This window comes from Cherax quadricarinatus, unplaced genomic scaffold, assembly GCF_038502225.1.
Source record: "Cherax quadricarinatus isolate ZL_2023a unplaced genomic scaffold, ASM3850222v1 Contig160, whole genome shotgun sequence".
Taxonomy (NCBI): Eukaryota; Metazoa; Arthropoda; class Malacostraca; order Decapoda; family Parastacidae; genus Cherax; species Cherax quadricarinatus.
The window spans coordinates 106,095-126,573 of NW_027195186.1; the positions used below are offsets into that span (position 1 = coordinate 106,095).

The 20,479-nt window shown below is 41.7% G+C and overlaps 1 protein-coding gene across 6 annotated transcripts in view; it reads left to right on the top strand.

The window, feature by feature from the left end:
• Window positions 1-13,892, top strand: part of LOC128693573 (uncharacterized) — an 82,884-nt gene extending 68,992 nt beyond the window's left edge. For all 6 annotated transcript variants that reach the window (XM_070080129.1, XM_053783360.2, XM_053783357.2 and 3 more), the window contains 3 exons: window positions 8,695-9,318; window positions 11,311-13,432; window positions 13,756-13,892. In XM_070080129.1, the coding sequence (XP_069936230.1) occupies window positions 8,695-9,318; window positions 11,311-13,397 (2,711 nt within the window). In that variant the 3' untranslated portion in view covers window positions 13,398-13,432; window positions 13,756-13,892. The remainder of the gene's footprint in view (window positions 1-8,694; window positions 9,319-11,310; window positions 13,433-13,755) is intronic.
• Window positions 13,893-20,479: the final 6,587 nt, after the last annotated feature.

The window sequence follows — 20,479 nt, forward strand, 5'->3', positions numbered from 1 at the left end:
TCCCACTGAGGCAGGGTGACCCAAAAAGAAAGAAAATCCCCAAAAAGAAAATACTTTCATCATCATTCAACACTTTCACCTCACTCACACATAATCACTGTTTTTGCAGAGGTGCTCAGAACACAACAGTTTAGAAGCATATATGTGTAAAGATACACAACATATCCCTCCAAACTGCTAATATCCCGAACCCCTCCTTTAGAGTGCAGGCATTGTACTTCGCATTTCTAGGACTCAAGTCCGGCTATACAAAAATAACCGGTTTCCCTGAATCCCTTCACTAAATATTACCCTGCTCACACTCCAACATATCGTCAGGTCCCAAATACCATTCATCTCCATTCACTCCTATCGAACACGCTCATGCACACCTGCTGGAAGTCCAATCCCCTCGCCCACAAAACCTCCCTTACCCCTTCCTTCCAACCTTTTCGAGGACGACCCCTACCCCGCCTTCCTTCCCCTATATTTATACACTCTCCATGTCATTCTACTTTGATCCATTCTCTCTAAATGACCAAACCACCTCAACAACCCCTCTTCAGCCCTCTGACTAATACTTTTATTAACTCCACACCTTCGGTCGATGGATCTATAATTTCCTCACTAACAGAACACAGAGAGTAGTCGTCAACAGAGTAAAGTCCGAGGCAGCTACGGTGAAAAGCTCTGTTCCACAAGGCACAGTACTCGCTCCCATCTTGTTCCTCATCCTCATATCAGACATAGACAAGGATGTCAGCCACAGCACCGTGTCTTCCTTTGCAGATGACACCCGAATCTTCATGACAGTGTCTTCCATTGCAGACACTGCAAGGCTCTAGGCGGACATCAACCGAATCTTTCAGTGGGCTGCAGAAAACAATATGAAGTTCAACGATGAGAAATTTCAATTACTCAGATATGGTAAACACAAGGAAATTAAATCTTCATCAGAGTACAAAACAAATTCTGGCCACAAAATAGAGCGAAACACCAACGTCAAAGACCTGGGAGTGATCATGTCGGAGGATCTCACCTTCAATGACCATAACATTGTATCAATCGCATCTGCTAGAAAAATGACAGGATGGATAATGAGAACCTTCAAAACTAGGGAGGCCAAGCCCATGATGACACTCTTCAGGTCACTTGTTCTATCTAGGCTGGAATATTGCTGCACACTAACGCACCTTTCAATGCAGGTGACATTGCTGACCTAGAAAATGTACAGAGAACCTTCACGGCGCGCATAACGGAGATAAAACGCCTCAATTACTGGGAGCGCTTGAGGTTCCTGAACCTGTATTCCCTGGAATGCAGGCGGGAGAGATACATGATTATATACACCTGGAAAATCCTAGAGGGACTAGTACCGAACTTGCACACGAAAATCACTCACTACGAAAGCAAAAGACTTGGCAGACGATGCAACATCCCCCCAATGAAAAGCAGGGGTGCCACTATCACGTTAAGAGACCATACAATAAGTGTCAGGGGCCTGAGACTGTTCAACTGCCTCCCAGCATACATAAAGGGGATTACCAACAGACCCCTGGCAGTCTTCAAGCTGGCACTGGACAAGCACCTAAAGTCGGTTCCTGACCAGCCGGGCTGTGGCTCGTACGTTGGTTTGCGTGCAGCCAGCAGCAACAGCCTGGTTGATCAGGCTCTGATCCACCAGGAGGCCTGGTCATGGACCGGGCCGCGGGGGCGTTGACCCCCGGAACTCTCTCCAGGTAAACTCCTAATTTCCACACACTGAATTTTCTGCATAATATTTACACCACACATTGCCCTTAGACAGGACATCTCCACTGCCTCCAACCGTCTCCTCGCTGCTGCATTCACAACCCAAGCTTCACACCCATTTAAGAGCGTTGGTACTACTATACTTTCATACATTCCCTACAAAGACAAGATCTGAGGCCAGAATTCAAACAGTCAAAACATATAAAAGCACTTGCATAGACTATACAGTAATATACAAATGTTAATATGCACTGTACAGGTATATTTTAATTTTGTCTGCTGTGAACATAAGTTAAAGTAAGCTTGGAACTGCTCTTGCATATCTCTACAATAATAATAAATAATTCAGTGCATAATATGCACATGCATGTTGCCCCAGCATTAGCTTTCACATCAGCTTTGTCTTCCTTTCCCAGTGTATTTATTAACACTTAGCACAAGGAAGAAAATGTAATTATTTTTGGCATTGGAAACCAACACGACACTGCATATTGTCTGTTCGTTCACTGCCCCTCATGCTCATTATCTCCAGTGTTCTCAGAAGTTATAGTTTCCATATTTGAGTCATCTCCACAAATTACTTTCATAAGTATATGGATATGAGAGGAATCAACAGCATATTTTTGCTGGGGAAATATCTACATACCTGTAAAAGAGTCAGTTGGCAGTTACTAGCGGTAATGGTTGAAGTGTATACCATATGTTCTCTAACATTTGACTGCTCACCAGCATACCATTCTAAATTATTGGTACCATTTTAATAGTTTAAACATCTGAAGGAGATAATACAGTGTTTACTGGTAGAAATACCAAACAAATGGTATTTTTAATTATCCCCTCTCTCTTCCTAACTGCCCTTCTCAGTTACTTTCACTTTTTGATGCTCTCAGTAATAGCCATTACCTTCTCTTTCCTCTTCTCCATCTGCGCAACTCCTTTCTTCACAATGCACCATTCCTTCGCTACTTGAATGTTTTCCTTTGCCACCGCATGTGGACTTTTCTAACCCTTCTAGTCCGTAGGTGCCCTTACCTGCGGATTTCAGGTTCTTTATCATTGCCAATCATGGCCTATTTACAGTGGAATATTCGCGGCCTCAGGGGTAATCGGGGTGAGGTTCAGATGTTGCTCTCCCGGTTTTCCCCTGTTGGTGTTTGCTTACAGGAACCAAAATTACACTCTGCTGTTATCTATCCCATCTCAGGCTATAATTTATTGTATTCTTCAGATCCTTTTCCTGATGGGACCTTTAATGAAAGTGCCCTTCTTCTATGCACTGATATTCCGTACCATCAGCTATTTGTTCGTACTTCGCTGCATTACACAGCAGCCCATATCTACTTGCATAGGTGGTATACACTCTGTTCTTTGTATCTCTCTCCTTCTCGGGCATTATCTATCCCGGATATTGCCTTTCTTGTTTCGTCATTATCGCCACCACTTCTGTTACTTGGCGATTTTAATGCTCATCATTTCCTCTGGGGGGGGTCTCACTGTGATTCCCGTGGCATTCAGTTAGAGGCTTTCCTTGCTACCCACCCCCTACATGTTTTAAATACAGGTACTCACACCCATTTTGATCCTCGGACTCGTACTCTCTCTTGCATCGATCTCTCAGTCTGCTCTTCCTACGCTGCATTAGACTTCACCTGATCTGTTCTCCCAGATTTACATGACAGCGATCATTTCCCAATCATTCTTACTTCCCCTTCATATTCACCACCTCTTCGTAACCTACACTGGCAATTTGATCATGCAAATTGGAACCTTTACTCACAACTAACTGCTTTTAGTGAGGTTCCTTCTTCATCCTCCATTGATGAGCTTTTACATCTCTTCTCGTCCTCCGTTTTAACCGCAGCTTCTCATTCTATACTCCAAACTTCGGGGAGGCATTCTCAGAAATGTGTGTATTGGTGGTCTCCTGCTTGTGCTCGTGCAGTACGTTTGAAACGCGCAGCGTGGGGCAGGTACCGGTACAATAGAACCACGGAGAGACTTCTTTATTTTAAGCAGAAGCGTGCGATTGCTCGCCGTGTCATCTGTGACGCTAAACGCACTTGCTGGCGAGATTGTCTCCACCATCACCTCTGCTTCCTCTATGAGTGCAGTCTGGAAAAAAGTACGAAAACTGAGTGGTAAATATTCTCCTGACCCGGCTCCAGTTCTGCGGGTTGCCAGTGTTGATATAGCAAACCCACTAGATGTTGCCAATGAAATTGGCAATCATCTCGTCCGTATTTCTCAGGGACTCCATCTATGCCCCTCGTTTCTTTCCTCAAAGTCTGCCAGAGAGTTAGCACCCTTGGACATTTCTTCTCTCAAAGAACAGTATAATGTGCCTTTTACACTTCAGGAACTGGAGGCAACACTCTCAGCTTGCCGATCATCGGCAGCTGGGCCCGATGACATTCATATTCGTATGCTACAACATTTACATCAGTCAGCCCTTGCAGTCCTATTACGCCTTTTCAATCTTATTTGGTCACAAGGAGTTCTTCCACAGCTGTGGAAATCTGCCATTGTTCTCCCTTTCCGCAAACCGGGTACTACGGGACATGAAGCCTCCCACTATTGTCGCATTGCTCTTACCAGTGCAGTTTGCAAAGTGCTGGAACGCCTGGTAAATAGACGTTTAGTGTGGTATTTAGAGACGCAGAACAGTCTCCCCACTCGTCAATATGGCTTTCGTAAGGGCCGTTCTACCATAGACCCCTTACTACGCTTGGATACGTATGTTCGTAATGCCTTTGCGAATAACCACTCAGTTATTGCCATATTTTTTGACCTTGAGAAGGCATATGACACAACTTGGAGGTATAATATTTTGGCCCAAGCTCACTCCTTAGGCCTTCAAGGCAATCTACCATCCTTCCTTAAGAACTTTTTAACTGAGACATTTCTGTGTTCGGGTTAATAATGTGCTCTCCCCGGACTTTACCCAAGCTGAAGGTGTCCCCCAGGGAGGTGTTCTGAGCACAACACTTTTTCTCCTTGCTATAAATGATTTGGCCTCTTCCATCCAATATTTGGTCATCACTCTATGTTGATGACTTCGCTATTGCCTGTGCAGGCGCTGACTGTCATCTCATTACAGTTTCTCTCCAGCATGCGGTTGACCGTGTTTCCAATTGGGCCACCACACATGGGTTTAAATTTTCCAGTACCAAAACTCGCCAAATTACTTTCACTAGATGCTCTGTCATCTCTGATCATCCTTTATACCTCTGTGGCACACGTATCCCTGAACGTGATAGTCAGGTTTCTAGGCCTCCTCTTTAACTGTAGGTTATCCTGAAAACCTCACATTACCTCTCTGAAGACAACTTATCACAGCCAGCTGAACCTTCTTAAAACCCTTGCTCATCTTTCATGGGGAGCTGATCGTCGAACTCTCCTTCGCCTACATTCCACCCTCATTTTATCAAAACTTGACTATGGTGACCAGATCTATTCAGCTGCCTCTCCTGCTACTCTATCTAGCCTCAACCCTATTCATCACCAAGGATTACGTTTAGGCCTTGGTGCTTTTCACACTTCCCCTGTTGAGAGCCTCTATGCAGAAGCGAATGTTCCATCCTCCTCCGATCGCCGTGATGCCCATTGCCTTCACTACTATGTACGCTCTCATGATCTCCGCAATCCTTCCATTTATAGAATGGTCACCGATATTAGTAGACATTCTTTATTTGTTCGCCGCCCCTGTTTGATCCGTCCCTTTTCTCTTCGCCTACATTCGCTCTTGTCTTCTCTTCAATTTCCACCTTTCTATGTTCATGTAGCATCTCACTTTTCCCTACCCCCCTGGGAAGTTCCAGCTGTTTGAGTCTGTTCTTTCTCACTCCCTTGCTCGAAAGCCCAACTGTCTACAGTAGCTTCTCGCTCTCTTTTTCTTGACCACTTCCGCTCTCATTCTCATGCCATTGCAGTGTACACAGATTGCTCTAAGTCTTCTGACGGCGTAGGATTCGCAGCAGTGTTTCCGGACAGCGTCGTACGAGGGCATTTACTATCTTCGGCTAGTATCTTTACTGCTGAATTGTATGCCATTCTTGCAGCACTTATCCGTATTGCATCTATGCCTGTGTCATCAGTTGTGGTTGTCTCAGACTCCCTTAATGCTTTACAGGCTATACAGAAATTTGATACACCTCACCCTTTAGTCCTCTGTATCCAATTTTGGCTACGCCGCATCTCTACCAAGCATAAAGATCTTGTTTTTTGTTGGGTCCCTGGTCATGTTGATGTACAGGGCAATGAACAGGCAGACACTGCTGCATGGTCAGCAGTACATGACCTACCAGTTTCATATAGAGGTGTTCCATTTACGGACTATTTTGCTGCAATAGCTAACCACCTTCACACCCGTTGGCAACAACGTTAGTCTACTCTACTCGGTAACAAACTTCAATCTATTAAACCGAGTATAGGTTATTGGCTGTCTTCTTGTCACCAGTGCCGAGGTTGGGAGACTACTCCTTCCTGTCTCCGCATTGGCCATACTCGTCTTACTCATGGATATCTCATGGAGAGGCGCCCTGCTCTTCTCTGTGAGAATTGTCAGGTTCCATTATCGGTCAGCCACATTCTGTTAGACTGCACACTTTATCAACGAGCACCCAGAATTTACCTCCGTCGTCGTCTTCGCTCCGCTGCTCTCTCTTTACCTTCCCTTCTCGCTGATGGACCCACCTTTCATCCGGACTCTCTCATTGACTTTTTGACAACAACTGACTTACTTCACAAACTCTGATGATACCTTCAGCCCTTTCTACCTCGATCTCTTGCTACCCTCTACCCTGCACTATCCCGCCCTGCTGTTTTCTGTAACCTACTGATCGCCCCTCCCCCCTTCTGCTGCCCAATACCCTCACTTCCTTTCCTACCCTGCAGCGCTGTATAGCCCTTGTGGCTTAGCGCTTCTTTTTGATTATAATAATAATAGAGTTGTCAGGGTCAGCCTCAGACCCTTCAAAATCTTTGTCCAGGACACATTCTGGCTTCAGTTTTCTCCAAGCAGAGTTCATTGTCCTGGAAGTCACTCCCTGCCAAGCCTTATCCATAAGGTTTATGCAGTGGAGGCTATTGAAGTGATCTTTCCAGAACTCTCTTAGGGTTAATTCAGAGTCCGAGGTGATGTTAAAGCACCTTTGAAACATTGCTTTGGTGTAGAGTTTTTTGAAGTTTGAAATGAACTGCTGGTCCATGGGCTGGAGGAGAGGAGTGGTTTTAGGGGGCAAGAACTTCATTTTGATGAAATCAAACTCCTTCACCATTTGCTCTTCCAAATCTGGAGGATGAGCAGGAGCATTGTCCATTACCAGGAGGCACTTGAGTTCCAATTTATTTTTCAGGAAGTATTTCTTCACGCTGGGGCCAAACACTTCATTGAACCAATTAAAGAAAATGTCCCTCATGACCCATGTCCTACTGTTAGCCTTCCACATCACAAATTTACTCTTGACAACACTGTTTTTCTTGAACACTCTGGGATTTTCAGAGTGATACACGAGTAAATGCTTCACTTTTAAATCCCCACTAGCATTACCACACATGAGAGTTAGCCTCTCTTTCATAGACTTGTCTCCTGGCAGTGCCTTTTCCTCCTGCGTGATGTAGGTCCTCTGTGGCATTTTCTTCCAAAAGAGGCCTGTTTCGTCACAATTGAACACTTGTTGGGGGATGAATTTTTCAGCCTCTACATAGTTTTTGAATTCACTTAGGAATTTTTCAGTCACATGTTTGTCTGAACTGGCAGCCTCACCATGCCTTACAACATTGTGTATGCCACTTCGCTAATTGAAATTTTCAAACCAGCCTTTGCTGGCCTTGAATTCACCTACATCAGCACTCATTCCAGGCCTTTTCTTTATGAGATTGTCATGCAACTGCCTTGCTTTTCACAAATTATCGACTGTGTAACACTATCTCCTACTAACTCTTTTTGTTTGATCTACACCAGCAACAACTTCTCAACATCTTCCATTATTTGCGATCTCTTTTTCATTAGCATATTCACACCTTTTGCAACATCAGCTTCCTTGATTTCCTTTTTCTTCGCCACGATGGAAGTGATGGTTGAATGGGCCTTCCTGTACATCCTGGAATGCTCTGCCACACACACTCCACCTTCATATTTTTCTATGATCTCTTTCTTTACTTCAGTTGTGTTTCTCACTTTCTTTACCAAAGGGCTGGCACTAGCTTTCTTTGGGGCTATGGAGGCTTATTTAGCAGTTGCAAACACTAAAACAAATTAAATATATTAAGAAATGTATCATATGAACGTGTGAAGTGATCGTCACTTGCCAAGATACAATGCCAGACTGACTCTGAATGGTGTTTGTGTGCCCACAGTGGCTGGGAGGCTATTCGGATGCGTTTCATACAACTGCCGATTTCTAAGCCAAATCACGAAAATCAAGCCAATATTTTGACAAAAAAAAAAAAGTAGCCAATTTCCAAAATTCATATTCAAGGCGGGGGGGGGGGGGGGGGGGGGGGGGGCGAAATTAAAAGGTCCACTGTACAGTATAGTAATGCCAATTTGTACCGAATATCTAATTAAAAATAAAAAAATACCCTTTTTTGGATGTTTTAAAGCGGATGTAGCAAACAAAAGGATCTCAGGAATGCATCTCTGCGATTATGGGGGTTTCACTATTATAAAACGAGTCTCAAATATTTGTGTACCATTCTAGATTGTCAAAGTTACACATACAGTAGTGTATAAGTTTAACACTTTCCCATGAATGTAGCAAGATACATAGATTATAACAATATGAAAATTATTGTTCTATGCTTAGCATTGTGTATTATTTTGAGGATATAATCTTTCCAATTTTCTGGAAGAACATACTTTACCAAGATTCTGCATAATGCTAAACAAGAATTCCTACTACAGATAGCAAATGTCTCCAATAAACTGCATGCTTACAAATGACACATTAACCTGGCTCACAGCTCCGGGTGACGTGTTGGGCATTGGTAGAGACTTCAACGCCCTTCTGCAACTTCCCAGCCCAAATCTCCCTCAAGATTTCTCTACGGGCAGTGACTATGCAACAGAAGAAAGCAACAATCCAAGTGAAGAATATGCGCTTGACTATCCCGATTATGAAGCAGCTCAAAATATTCCAGGAAATGTTGATTACCATAGTAGTGGATTTAATCCAACAGCAGTAGACCTGTCTACAACAGAGACTGACCCTGTTGTGCCACATGACAATCCTTTGGCAAGTTTAGACAGCTCTGACTCAAATGTAAATTTCTCAGCAGACTATCCTACTGAAATTCCATCCTCAGCAGGCAGAAACACTGATCTTGAAGGAAAAGAGGGAACAGAAGATAATATCCAGACCGACACTGTCTCGGGAGAAACAGTAAATCCCACCAAGGGTTTGTCAGGATCCAATCAAAGTTTGTCTTCAGAGGGAGACTTTTCATCCATTACTACCCCTGAAATAATCTGTGATCATGAAAAGTTCCTATGTCATGATGGTTTAAACTGCTTAGTGCTGACTTCTGTGTGTGATGGTATGCAGCAGTGCCACGACGGCTCTGACGAATCAAATTGCACACATATTGGTGAGTCTCGGGATGTCATTGCATATTTCTCCCTCTCTCTCCAGGCTTCACAGTAACTTTATAGGATGGAAAAAACTGTATTTCAAGATGAAATTTCTTAAGAGGCATACACACTGCTTTTATCAGAATTCTTATGCTGTACAAAAATCTTTGTCAGTTAAACTGAACTAAAAATATTATCCTTCCACATAAAATGTATATACAGGAGGACCCTGCATATACAGCTCCCACTTTTCAGTGTTTCACATTTTCATTGGCTTTCAAATGAACCATTGTTCATTATCCTAAGTGCTCTTACCACTTTTCCGCCATTTTCGTACAACAGCTGCGTAAGATAAGGATGAACGGCATCATATTTGAAGGTAAGTATTGTACGTACTGTGTATTTATTTTACTTTATCTTTTTATGTCTAGCTGTATTGAGCACTTAATGTATGATAGTGTAAACACATCTGGCATTTTAGAGGCATTCTATAGTGAAAAACCTGCTCTTATCCACCCGCTGGCGATTCTTGCTCATTGTTTTGGGTTGTGAACTTTAGGAGCCATACAGTCAGGGCCTGCCTGTATACAGGAGGGCCCTGCTTGTACAGCAGGTTAGGCTCCAGGCTACTGCTGTAAAATTAATTTTTTTTTTTCACTTCTAGAAAAATTAATATAAAAGCTTGATATGTTTACACTATCATATATTAAGCGAGCAATATAGCTAGGCCTAAAAAAGAGCATATACAGTACACACATTACTTACCTTAAAATATTTTCATCCTCAGCTTAGTGAATGGTGAATATATATATTGTGAGAAGTCTGAATAGATGAAGAATGGGTATAATTGAAAACCACTGTATTAGTGAAATGCCGTAAAACAGGGTCTGCCTGCATACACTATAACTTCAACAACCATGTCCCATCAAGGCAGTCATACTGCCTTGGTGGGAGACAGCCGATAAGGTAAAAAATAAATATGCATTAATATATGCTGTACATGGTAGAATTACTCAACATATTATGGACAAGACTAACAACATGACTGACTTCTTACCTTTGCAAAGTGGCAATTCTTGATATGACATTGCTTCTGAATAATAGTTTTTTAATACTGTCCACCATTTTTCAATTTAGTGAAATATTTTTTTTTTTTTTTAGGAATAGCTCAGCACTTATTTCTTGAAAATGTGATTAAGAGATTGATCAATTATTCTTCAAACACTGCTGCACATGACAAGATTCATTAAGGCAATTTTGCATGTATGCAGAAATGATTGATGAATAAAATGACAATCACATTTCCTATATTTTGGTTTAAACCTCCCAGGAATTTGATATTAATGGTATACAGAACTGACAAGTTGCTGAATGACATGTGCAACACTTGGGTATCTTTATTGTAGAGATGTTTTGCCAACAAGTGGCTTTATCAGCCCAATACAGACTAAATACCAAAGATGGTGCAAGACATGCAGAGGTAATTTGAAGTGATCAATCCCTCAGCGTTTATTAATCAACGCTGAGAACATGAACACTCCCCATCAAGTTAAGAGACTCGTCACCTCTCATACCTCTTCCACGTCTCCAGCATTTATTCTCTTTTTCATTGATAAAGGCACTGAATGGTGAAAAATCTCTACACTAAAAATACCCAAGTGTTGCAGATGTTTTGTTCATTCCAGGAACTATCCCCTTAATCATTAATATGTATTGTAATACAGTACTTTTTGATATTTATAGTTATGACACTTGCATAAATTTTGTTTATAGCCTTTCATATATTTATAAACTGTTCACATCAAAATTATTTGCTTTATTTAAAGCTGTTACTAGGTTTCTAATTGAAATTTTATTACAAAAAGTTAAAGTAAATATATTATCACATAATTATCCATTCATAAATTTAAATTCTAGACATTAAACTGTCCTACTGAATTTAACTAGTCAAACATTTTTATTAATACTGAAATTAATTTCAATAAAATATTCATAATAAAATATCCTAGGATGCAACCACGGTGACTTCCGGTGTGCTACAACGGAGTTCTGTATCCCGGTGTCTTGGATGTGTGACGGTGCCGACGACTGCCATGACAACAGTGACGAGACCAACTGTGACACACAGCATCCATCAATGACACAGACTTCTCATAGTGGAGAACACCTTGAAACTCTGACATCCCTAGGACAGTTTCCACTCCCAGGTGGTGATTTTGAAGAGATTGTAGAAGACAGAAATGAATTTGACCAGTACAATAGTGCAGAATTACTCTCTGAAGGTTTCGCAGAGAGTGCAGTCACTGGCAATAACGTTAATTTGCCCCAGTCTAGAGATAAAACAAGAGAAATCTTTTCTCAGGATGCAAACCAGCAGGAACTTGTTCCTTCACAAGAAGCATTAGTTGGGGTGCCATCTGCTGTAGATAGTAATCTAGATCCTTCAAGTGACAAAGAACAATTACAGCTGTATTCTGGAGAGACTAACCTCCATCATCAGTTATCTGAGGAAGTATCAAACCAGCCTCATTTTAATGAACACCAAAAATTTAGGCAAGAAAGATTGAATTACAACTTTCAAACTGAACCCTCCAACTACCATGATGGCATTTCATCATCTAATCATCCTGTTTCTTACTCTGTAAACCCATTAAATACTGACAGTAATGACTATTCAAGTACATCCACTCAAGAAAAATTACAGATATTCTCTCATGAAAACTCTCAGTACTTGCCAGAAGAAGAGCCTGTACATGTTGATCACCAAGAAACACTGCCATTTCAGACATTCTCTAATGAAGGTCCCCTTTTGGAAACTCACAAACTTCACTCTAATGAACAGTCAATTAACAATGGCATCAAGGTATTTCAAGAAGAGCAATCATTACAGGAAACTTTCCAAACAAACCTTGAGCAACAACACATACAGCACATTCCTCAGTCTTCTCAGGAGCAAAAGGTCTCTGGCATTTCTCAAAATGACGATTTTCTTCAGCAAGATGATAAACTTTCCCTGAAATCTGAAAATTTTGGAGATTATCAACAAGTCTCAGATGTAAGAATTCCTAAAATTGTATTGCAAGATACACAGTCAAAGACAAATGAACCCCACTCTGTTAGTGAATTTTTGGTAGCAAAGACAGAGAGCCAGATTACAAATGAGGAGGTTTTGGAAGAAGGAAACATTAAACTAAAAGATATTGACATTTCAATGCCAATTACAAATTTTCCTGAAGAAAACAGAAAATCTGAAAGAATCAGAGGTACTACTCGCTTCTCCAATATTAACCGCCCCTTTTCCCGCAGACCCTCAGTCTCTCCCAAAAGCATCTCTCCTACATTTCCACCCGAGACTGAATCAAGTACATCTGGGAACTTCAGAACACGTTTTCAACAGTGGCGTTCTTCTCGTCTTCCATCTACACCCTCTTATGAATTGAGTCAAACTGGAGGCTTTAGAGAACGCCACCGTAACATTCCATCCATTTTTGATAAGCCTGTAATAGAAAAGGAAGAGGTAAAAGAAGAGGCAGCAAAAGAAGTTGAAGATAATGTTGGAAGTTCTTTAAGGTTACGAATCCCATCCCGTCATCCTGTAGCTTCTGCACGCATAACTCGCCTTCGCCCCACACTCAGGACTTCTAGAATATCTTCAAACACAAACTTAAACTTCTTTCCTCAAGAGGAGTTTCTCAAGGAAGGAATAAGTTATGATCATACTGCTGAAGTAGTATCAACAGACTCTGACAGTGAACCAGATTCATCGGATATTTCTCAAGCAATTGTTCAAGAACCTCTTCTGGCCTTTCCAACCCAGTCTTATGCCACTCATTCAGCTAAGAATGCCTACTATGGCATTCAGAATGATGGCACTGAGATTCAACAGACAGATGGGGATGCCTCAAACATATATGTACCCCATACAGAGCAAGAACACATCCCTAGTTCAGAGACTTCTGACTTCGAACATGGCACAGACTTACATTTGCTTCAATATGGCCAAGACTCCCCACAATTTGATTTATCAAAAAGTCATGCTCCATTATACCTTTCATATACCCCAAATTATTATTTACATGGTAACATGCAAAATTAAAGGAAAACTTACCATTGCTCACCACTTCCCATCAAGTATGTATAAGCTGTTCAGCGTACCGCTACTGGCTGCATGTTCAGTTCTTCATGCCTGTCCTTTCTTGACACTCGCAAAATATTGATTATAGAATAATATTGATAATATTTACAATATTAATATTTACTAACTGCATTTAGAAAATGTTGAATAGGTATCAAAAAATCACTCTTTGAAACTTACAGTAAGAATTTAAAAAGTATAGTTTTTTTGCCTTTAATCTTTCCTCCTACAGTTTATACACACACAGTCTTTACCACTTTTAAGTTGGAAAATTCCAAAATAGTGCAGTACTGTACCTAACAACTTGTTTCTCCTCCAGAGCTCGACATGACAGTACCATCTTCAGTTCCAACAGAAGCCCATACTTCTTTCTTCAATACTGATGATGAGAAAGTAATGACATCTGTACCAGAAGAAACAACTACAATTACACCACTGGAAGAAACTGATGCATCAATCACCCTACCTCCAGAAGTGTGCCCAGAATTGCAGTGTTTGGATGGCACTTGCCTTGCTCTCTCTCAGTTAAACAATGGAGTTAAAGACTGCTCAGATGGCACAGATGAAGAGGACTTTGATGAATTATTTGCTTAAAATTACAATACTGATTTTGTGACCTGAGGAGGCTGACAGATTTTTACAAAGCAAAGTATAAAGACAAGCATATTTTAGTTGGTATAAAAAATTTTGAGTTAAAAAAATAAATTATATTTTACACATCCCCATATAACACTGCTACCTCTTATGATTCTAACATAAGACAGATGTTAGTTACTATACTTCAAATAATATATATATATATATATATATATATATATATATATATATATATATATATATATATATATATATATATATATATATATATATATATGATAATAAAATTACTGAAAAAAAAACTGTTGGGCAAGTTTCAAATATGTACTGTACTCTTATACATTATAGGTAATTATTACTGTATGTCACATGTTTGCTCTGATGTACATAGTTGATCAAAGTTATTGGGGTTAATCAAGGATCCAACTTTTAGTTCTGAAAACAGTAAGAAATCTCCAGAAATAAAATCTGGTTAACCAGGTATAATACAAACCCATTAGTTTTAGCTGAGGAGACAGTCCATCCATTCTCGTGTTTAATCACTATTATGTGCATGATATAGTTTGTTAGGTTTAAAGCCTGTTGACTGCACGAGGGTCATCTAGGCTGCGAGCTATTTGTACACTAACATCGATTAATTGTAATCCCTAATATAGGGATTATGTAAACTCAGTGTACACACATTAAGGTACATACACCTCTCTCTATGGACTTTCCAATGACCATACTTCTAGCATATGCTGATACAATATTCAAAGTATGTACACCATTTCAAGTTGCAGACAAAGCTCAGCTGCTTGACTGAAATCATCCTTTTGTATATAGCTCAATTTCAACTACTGTACTTCAACTATTTCTTATTCTGAAAGAGATTCAGCATCACTGGTTGTATATCCATTAAGACTTCTTTAATACGTACACAGTACCACGTCACCAATTCCGTCCACTAAGATTATTTTGCTGCAGTATATGTAAATATGTGAAATGTATGAGTACACCATGACTCTGTTTGACAGTTGTGAAGGAAATTTGCTGGTTGCATTTTGGTTTTAGGAGTTATTTATTATATAGCAATATAAATTGTATATTGCTTCTAAATAGTTTCATAAAGTCAATCTTTGAAAATATTTTAAGAATCTTTATTTTAAGAATCTTAAGTATTAAGTAGAAATTATCAAGAATCATCATATCATTAACATCATTTTTTGTATTTTTTTTCTTTTAGCAAGGTGTTAAATTCATATGATTTTAAGAAATAAAAAAAACTCACATTCCATCCACATATGGTAATTTCATATCTATATTTAAAGTAAATTTTTACTTTTCAGTATGTCTGCCTTTGTCATTGCTGTTGTGTTTAATTGTTGAATGAATGGTGAATGTAAGTTGTGTATGGAGTGTGCATGGTCAAGCAAAAGTAGTGAAAAAAAAAGGAGCCAGTTGTAGATACTGTATTTAAATAAGAAATTGTATTATGTAGTCATTTCTGTGATCAGAGGTAGCTGTATTAAGGCCCAATTTTTTTTTTATAAAATGTCCAAGTAAATAAAACTATTTATATCCTTCCTGTAGTTTTCATTACTAAGCATTATTTAAAAAGAAAAAATGCATCTACCTATCTTACATAAATTTTTATTAAGATTGGCTTCAAAGAATTTAAGTAATACACAAAGTGCTAGCAGAGGTATTTTACTGCTCTATGCATGTTCTATATACCACAATATCACAAAAGATGCTCAACTTAATTATTTTGACCCCACTGAATTTATTATTATAATAAAAAAGAAGTGCTAAACCACAAGGGCTATACAGCGCTGCAGGGTAGGAAAGGAAGCGAGGGTATTGGGCGGCAGAAGGGGGAAGGGGTGATCAGTAGATTACAGAAAACAGTGGGGCAGGGGATAGTGCAGGGTAGAGGGTAGCAAGAGATCTAGGTAGAAAGGGCTGAAGGTATCATCAGAGTTTGTGAGGTAAGTCAGTTGTTAAAAAGTCAATGAGAGAGTCCGGATGAAAGGTGGGTCCATCAGCGAGAAGGGAAGGTAAAGAGAGAGCAGCGGAGCAAAGATGACGTTGGAGGTAAATTCTGCGTGCTCGTTGATAAAGTGGGCAGCCTAACATAATGTGGCTGACCGATAATGGAACCTGACAATTCCCACAGAGAGGAGCAGGGCGCCTCTCCATGAGATGTCCATGAGTAAGACGAGTATGGCCAATGCGGAGACGGGAGATTATTATTATTATAATCAAAAAGAAGCGCTAAGCCACAAGGACTATACAGCGCTGCAGGGCAGGAAGGAAGCGAGGGCATCAGGTGGCAAAAGGGAGATGGATGAGTAATAGGTTACGGATAACAGCGGGGCAGTGGATGGTGAAAGGATAAAGGGCAGCAAGAGACTGAACTAGAAAGGGCTGAGGGGAGTGCGAAAAGTATCAGAGTTTGTGGAGTAAATCAGTCGTTGTCAAGAAGTCAATGAGAGAGTCAGGATTAAAGGAGGGTCCATCAGCAAGAAGGGAAGGTAAAGAGAGAGTAGTAGAACGAAGACGACGTTGGAGGTAAATTCTGCGTGCTCGTTGATAGAGAGGGCAGTCTAACAGAATGTGGCTAATCGATACTGGAACTTGACACTGCTCAGAGAGAGGAACAGGGTGCCTCTCCATGAGATACCCATGAGTAAGACGAGTGTGACCAATGCGAAGGCGGGAGAGAGTGGTCTCCCAACCTCGGAACTGATGACAAGAAGACGGCCAGTAACCTATGCTCGGTTTAATAGAATGAAGTTTGTTACCGAGCAGAGTTGACCAACGTTGTTGCCAACGGGTGCGAAGGTGGGTAGCTATTGCAGCAAAATAGTCCAGAAATGGAACACCTCGATAGGAATTTTGTAGGTCATGTACTGCTGACCGCGCAGCAGTGTCTGCCTGTTCATTGCCCTGTACGTCGACATGACCAGGGACCCAACAAAAAACTATCTTTATGTTTGGTAGAGATACGGCGTAGCCAAAGTTGGATACGGAGAACTAGGGGATGAGATGTATCAAATTTTCGTATAGCCTGTAGAGCACTAAGGTAGTCTGAGACTACTACAAATGATGACACAGGCATAGATGTGATACGAATAAGTGCTGCAAGAATGGCATACAGTTCAGCAGTAAAAATGCTAGCTGAAGATAGTAAATGTCCCCGCACGACGCTGTCCAGAAACACTGCGGCGAATCTGACGCCGTCTGAAGACTTAGAGCCATCTGTGTACACAGCGATGGCATGAGAATGGGAGTGGAAGTGATCAAGAAAAAGAGAGCGGGAAGCCACCGTAGGCAGTTGAGCTTTCGAGCAAGGGAGTGAGAAAGAACAGACCCGAACAGCTGGAACGTCCCAGGGGGGTAGGGAAAAGTGAGATGCTACATGAACATATAAAGGTGGTAACTGAAGGGAAGACAAGAGTGAATGTAGGCGAAGAGAAAAGGGACGGAGCAAACAGGGGCGGCGAACGAATAAAGAATGTCTACTAATATCGGTGACCATTCTATAAATGGAAGGATTGTGTAGATCGTGAGAGTGTACATAGTAGCGAAGGCAATGGGCATCACGGCGATCAGACAAGGATGGAACATTCGCTTCTGTATAGAGGCTCTCAACAGGGAAAGAGCGAAAAGTACCAAGGCACAAACGTAATCCTTGGTGATGGATAGAGTTAAGGCTAGAGAGAGTAGCAGGAGAGGCCGCGGAATAAATCTGGTCACCATAATCAAGTTTCGATAAAACGAGGGCTGAATGTAGGCGAAGCAGAGTTCGACGATCAGCTCCGCAGGAAAGGTGAGCAAGGGTTTTAAGAAGGTTTAGCCGGCTGTGACAAGTTGCCTTCAGAGAGGTTATGTGAGGTTTCCAGGATAACCGACGGTCAAAGAGAAGGCCTAGAAACCTGACTGTATCACGTTCGGGGATACGGGAGCCATAGAGATACAAAGGATGATCGGCGATAACAGAGCGTCTAGTGAAAGTAATTTGGTGAGTTTTGGTACTGGAAAATTTAAACCCGTGTGTGGTGGCCCAAGTGGAAACACGGTCGACCGCATGCTGGAGAGAAACTGCAATAAGATGACAGTCAGCGCCTGCACAAGCAATAGCGAAGTCATCAACATAGAGTGATGACCAAATATTGGGTGGAAGAACAGAGGCCAAATCATTTATAGCAAGGAGAAAAAGTGTTGTGCTTAGAACACATCCCTGAGGGACACCTTCAGCTTGGACGAAGTCCGGGAAAAGAACATTATTGACTCGAACACGGAAATGTCTGTCAGTTAAAAAGTTCTTAAGGAAGGATGGTAGATTGCCTCGGAGGCCTAAGGAATGGGCCTGGGCCAAAATATTATACCTCCAAGTTGTGTCATATGCCTTCTCAAGGTCAAAAAATATGGCAATAACTGAGTGATTATTCGCAAAGGCATTACGAACATACGTATCCAAGCATAGTAAGGGGTCTATGGTAGAACGACCCTTACGAAAGCCATATTGACTAGCGGAGAGACTGTTGTGTGTCTCTAAATACCACATTAAACGTCGATTTACGAGACGTTCCATCACTTTGCAAACTGCACTAGTAAGAGCGATGGGGCGATAGTGGGAGGCATCATGTCCTGTAGTACCCGGTTTGCGGAAAGGGAGAACAATGGCAGATTTCCACAGCTGGGGAAGAACTCCTTGTGCCCAAATAAGATTGACGAGGTGTAAGAGGACTACAAGGGCTGACCGATGTAAATGTTGTAACATACGAATATGAATGTCCTCAGGCCCAGCTGCCGATGATCGGCAAGCTGAGAGCGTTGCCTCCAGTTCTTGAAGTGTAAAAGGCACATTATACTGTTCTTCTCTGAGAGAAGAAAAGTCCAAGGGTACTAACTCTCTGGCAGACTTTGAGGAAAGAAACGAGGGGCATAGATGGAGCCCTCGGGAAATACGGACCAGATGTGTGCCAAGTTCAATGGCAACGTCGAGAGGGTTTGCTACATCAACACCAGCGACCCGTAGAACAGGAGCTGGGTCAGGAGAGTATTTACCACTCAATTTCCTCACTTTTTTCCAGACTGCACTCATAGAAGAAGCAGAGGTGATGGTGGAAACATAGTCTCGCCAACAAGTGCGTTTAGCTTCACGGATGACACGGCGAGCGATCGCACGCTTCTGCTTAAAATCAAGAAGTCTCTCAGCGGTTCTATTGTACCGGTACCTGCCCCATGCAGCACGTTTCAAACGTACTGCACGAGCACAAGCAGGAGACCACCAAGGCACGCACTTCTGAGAATGCCTGCCTGAGGTTTGGGGTATAGAATGAGAAGCTGCGGTATAAACTGACGTCGAGAAGATGTGTAGGAGCTCATCAATGGAGGATGAAGAAGGAACCTCACTAAAAGCAGTGAGGTGTGAGTAAAGATCCCAATTTGCCCGATCAAATTGCCAGCGAGGGCTACGGAAAGGTGGTGAATAGGAAGGAGAAGTAAGAATGATCGCTGTCATGTAAGTCTGGTAGAACAGACCAGGTGAAGTCTATTTGCAATCGTGTCATTACGATTTCTTAAGTCATGTTGACGGCAGTGAAGGGACTTGAGCTAGAGTTCGTCACGGCCACGCTAGCTGGAGATTCGTCTGTAAAAACTTGCATTTGTGGTCACAGAGGTGCCTGTGCTAACTTTCCTGTGGTGTAGAAATATACCTAGTTGGATGAATCTTATTGTGGCTAGCTGGTCTAGTGGCTAACGCGACGGGCTGGAGTTTTGAGACTCTATGACCGCGGGTTCAATCCCGGCCGGGGGTATGGTTTATTTGCAATCGTGTCATTACGATTTCTTAAGTCAGGTGAAGTCTAGTGCAGTGGAGGAAGAGCAGACTGATAGATCGATGCAAGAGAGAGTATGAGTACGAGGATCAAAATGGGTGGGAGTACCCGTATTTAAAACATGGAGGGGGTGAGAGGCGAGAAAAGCCTCCAACTGAATGCCACGTGAGTCACAATGAGACCCCCCTCAGAGGAAATGGTGGGCATTAAAATCACCAAGTAACAGAAGTGGTGGTGGTAAGGATGAAACAAGAAAGGCAAAGTCTGGGATAGAAAATGCTCGAGAAGGAGAGAGATATAAAGAACATATTGTAAACCACTTATTCAAGTGGATACGGGCTGCAGTGTAATGCAGCGAGGTATGGACAAATAGTTGACAGTACGGAATATCATTGCGTAGAAGAAGGGCACTTTCATTAAAGGTCCCATCTGAGAAAGGATCCGAAGAATACAATAAATTATAGCCTGAGATAGGTTAGAAAACAGCCGAGTGTAATTTTGGTTCTTGTAAGCAAGCACCAACAGGGGAAAACCTGGAAAGCAACATCTGAAGCTCACCCCGATTACCCGAGGCCGCGGATATTCCACTGTAAATAGGCCGTGATTGGCGATGAA